Below are 3,162 nucleotides of genomic sequence, written 5' to 3' on the forward strand. Positions count from 1 at the left end.
TAGTAGTATAGTCTCACACAACCTAAATGACTAGTGCTAATTAAATGGGTAAATATCAAGTCTAAGCTTCAAGGGACTTAGAACAATTATAAATACTTTGTAAGTTTCATGACAAGAATGGATTAAAAACTTGGTGTAAGTCTATCTTGAAGCTTTCAAAGTAGGGGTAAAAGCCTCGTATTTGAGTTAAACAAGTGGTGTAGTGAAAAGGGATGTAGTAGTATTTGTTTAAGAGAATCGAGAGGTGTTTGCACGTGGTGTGAAGACTGGTCATACAGCTAGACCCATTACAATATGTCTCATTGCATTATTCGATACCCCAAACCAACTCTAGTCTCTATATATATCACTAACACCGTCAATTAATCTTCAACCAAAAATGGCTTCAAAAGGTGTGCTTCTTGTCCTCCGCCTGTTTTCTTCTCATCAACACCAAAAGGGATATATGGCCTCACCTTTTTAAGTATTTTCTTACTTTAACATCATCCTTACAGTATAATAATGTGTTCATTTTGGGTAGGTTTCATCAGATGAGGAAAACAGATTCCTTAGTGAGGTGAATAATGCTTACAACAAGCCACCGCCACCCCCCCGCCACCCCTGCCTCCGGTAGTCAAGGTGACCCCACCACCACCATCTCCGTGCCCACCCCCTCCTCCGGTAGCCAAGGCATCCCCACCACCGCCACTACCTCCACCTCCACCATCGCCACCAAGGAACACCAAAGGTAACTAACTTTCAACTATCCTTATATAATGCATACATTGATTTGTTAGTAATACTACTAATTAAGCAAAAAATGGGTGAGCAGAGTGTGCTCCATTGTGTGTGGTTCGGTGCAAGAACCATTCGAGGAAGAACATATGCCTGAGGGCGTGCGTAACATGCTGCGCTAGATGCAAGTGTGTTCCACCGGGGCAGTATGGAAACAGAGAGAAATGCGGCAAATGCTACGCCAACATGACCACCCGCGGCGGCAAGCTCAAGTGTCCTTAATTCAGCACAATCTGCAAATTTTCTTCACTCCAAAACCAAGATAAATTATGAGATTTGCTCTACCTTATGTTATATTGATGGAGTGATTAATAAATAGTAGCAAAATGGAACTAGAAAGTTTGTTGATTCTGCCAAATCTATGAACTCGAATATATGTCTGTTTTCGCATCGGAACATCTCACTTAACTTATTCCATATTCAACTCAGATTCACCTTACTTATTAAGACTCTTGTCTCAAAATTTGTAACAACTTAATGTGTACAAAAAATATGGAATTACAATATTTCAATATATTAGATTCGTGTATGGTGAATTGAATATTTTCATATATACGGAGTAATTTAAATATATTCAGTACCATTTGAATCGGTCGCGCAATACAAGGCAACAACTAGTCACAGCTTTTTACTATTACAATCAACAGTCATACTACTCTTCTAAACATTTTCTTCTTGAATATAGAATTAGTGGATTTCAGTAAAAATTATGGAAAAAAATTTTATATGTTGAAATAAATTTACATTTAATAATATACTCAGCTTTGGCTCGGTTTGATTATAATATACTCCATTTAGTTGGATCTGCGTCGGAACGAAACAAGTGTGATTAAGTGAGTATTAGTTGAGATTTATGTAAAGGATACAATATTGAGATCCACATGTTTCAGACTGACCACAAATTATAATAACAAGTGCTTCCTTCGATCAAATAAGTTAATACAAATACTCGATGCAATATTAATCCACTCTAATTAAGTGTAGTGTCCACCTACAAATGTCAGTTCTAATAATAGAATAAGAAAGAAAAAAGTAATAAAAAAAAACCACAACACACATTGGTACCTCCCCCGGCTAGCCACACAATTAATTTGCATTAGTAGGCCCAAATTTTGTAAAACATTGAATCAATTGCAACAGGCTCAAAGCCCATTTGTGTTTTTCTTTAATTCGGTTTGGTTTATTCGAGGTCTCGAGTGTTTTCAAGTTTTCTTATTTTCTTGTTATTTTTTAAAAAATTTAGTGCAGTACTAATTTTGAAACAAGTCCAATTTCAAAATGAGAAGTAAATAATTTGATAATCATTTAGAAGTTGAACCTTTAAATATGGGTATCGGAGTATGTCCTTAGCGCTTACTTAGGAGAAATAATGTAAGTAAATATTGAGTAGAAACTCAGTTTGTATACAATACGAGATCAAGTAAAAAAAATGACATGCTTTTGTTATAATAAAACTCGTAAACTCTGGCGTAATAGTTGGCCCAAAATTCGTAGATTGAAGATTAGCCCAAGAAAGCGCCCGAACATGTTTTATTGTTTTTTGTCGCAAATGCTATGAATTTCATATAAGTGATTAAAGTAAATTCAAAAGTATTTAACTCCATTTACTTTTCCTTTATTTTCTTTTTTCCAAATAAAATTTATCAGTCAATTCCAATAATTCACTAGTACGTCAATTTTGTACGGTTTTTACATGTGTTTTTGCCCCCTTATAGTGAAATCATTAATTGTAGTGTATAATAAATCAACCAATTATGTAGACTTGTGTGGATGAAATTATGCAGCTTCAACATTGAATTAGAACACCTGAATTATTTTTCACTTTTGAAAAATCCTAGTTTCGAATTTTCTTTAATGCACAAATTCCATATGCATACATTGCAAATTCAATTAAAGAGAGTTTTTGACTTTTTGTGATTATCATGAAGATAGTTTTTGGATACGAAGATGCATTTCCGGAAATTAAAAAAAAAAAAAAAAAAAAAGGGAAAATTATTTATCCTTCGAATGAGTGCCAACAGTAAAATGTAACACATGTCACAACAGATGTGGGGCCACGTGACTCCCCTAAGCACCAACCAAAGCGCATGAATGGAGCACGTGCATATCCCCCACGTCATCCTCAGTAAGAAATATACACACATTTAGATATAGAAAACTATTGGATAGCTTTGAAAATGACAGGTCAGTTGAGAGGGGATTGCACATGCCCCCACTATCAAATACTACTACTCTACTTTTTGATAATATCACTATAGTATGGGTCATGGAAGTATAACCATATTGTATCATGTAACAATGCATACACACACCATACTAATAGGCAAACATCATAGAAAAATAATAATAATAGTGATATCATACGAGTTAGGACCATCTCCAATAATT

General features: G+C 34.8%; 1 protein-coding gene across 1 annotated transcript; it reads left to right on the forward strand.

Annotated features, from left to right (window-relative positions):
• Positions 1-564: 564 nt before the first annotated feature.
• Positions 565-1,164, forward strand: LOC125198877 (gibberellin-regulated protein 14-like; the record flags this gene model as incomplete). Its single annotated transcript, XM_048097126.1, has 2 exons — positions 565-727; positions 812-1,164. Coding segments are annotated over 2 exons (348 nt in total), but the record flags the coding sequence as incomplete, so codon positions are not given.
• Between the last annotated feature and the right edge of the window lie 1,998 nt (positions 1,165-3,162).

The sequence above is a fragment of the Salvia hispanica genome, unplaced genomic scaffold (genome assembly GCF_023119035.1).
Source record: "Salvia hispanica cultivar TCC Black 2014 unplaced genomic scaffold, UniMelb_Shisp_WGS_1.0 HiC_scaffold_31, whole genome shotgun sequence".
NCBI classification, from domain to species: Eukaryota; Viridiplantae; Streptophyta; class Magnoliopsida; order Lamiales; family Lamiaceae; genus Salvia; species Salvia hispanica.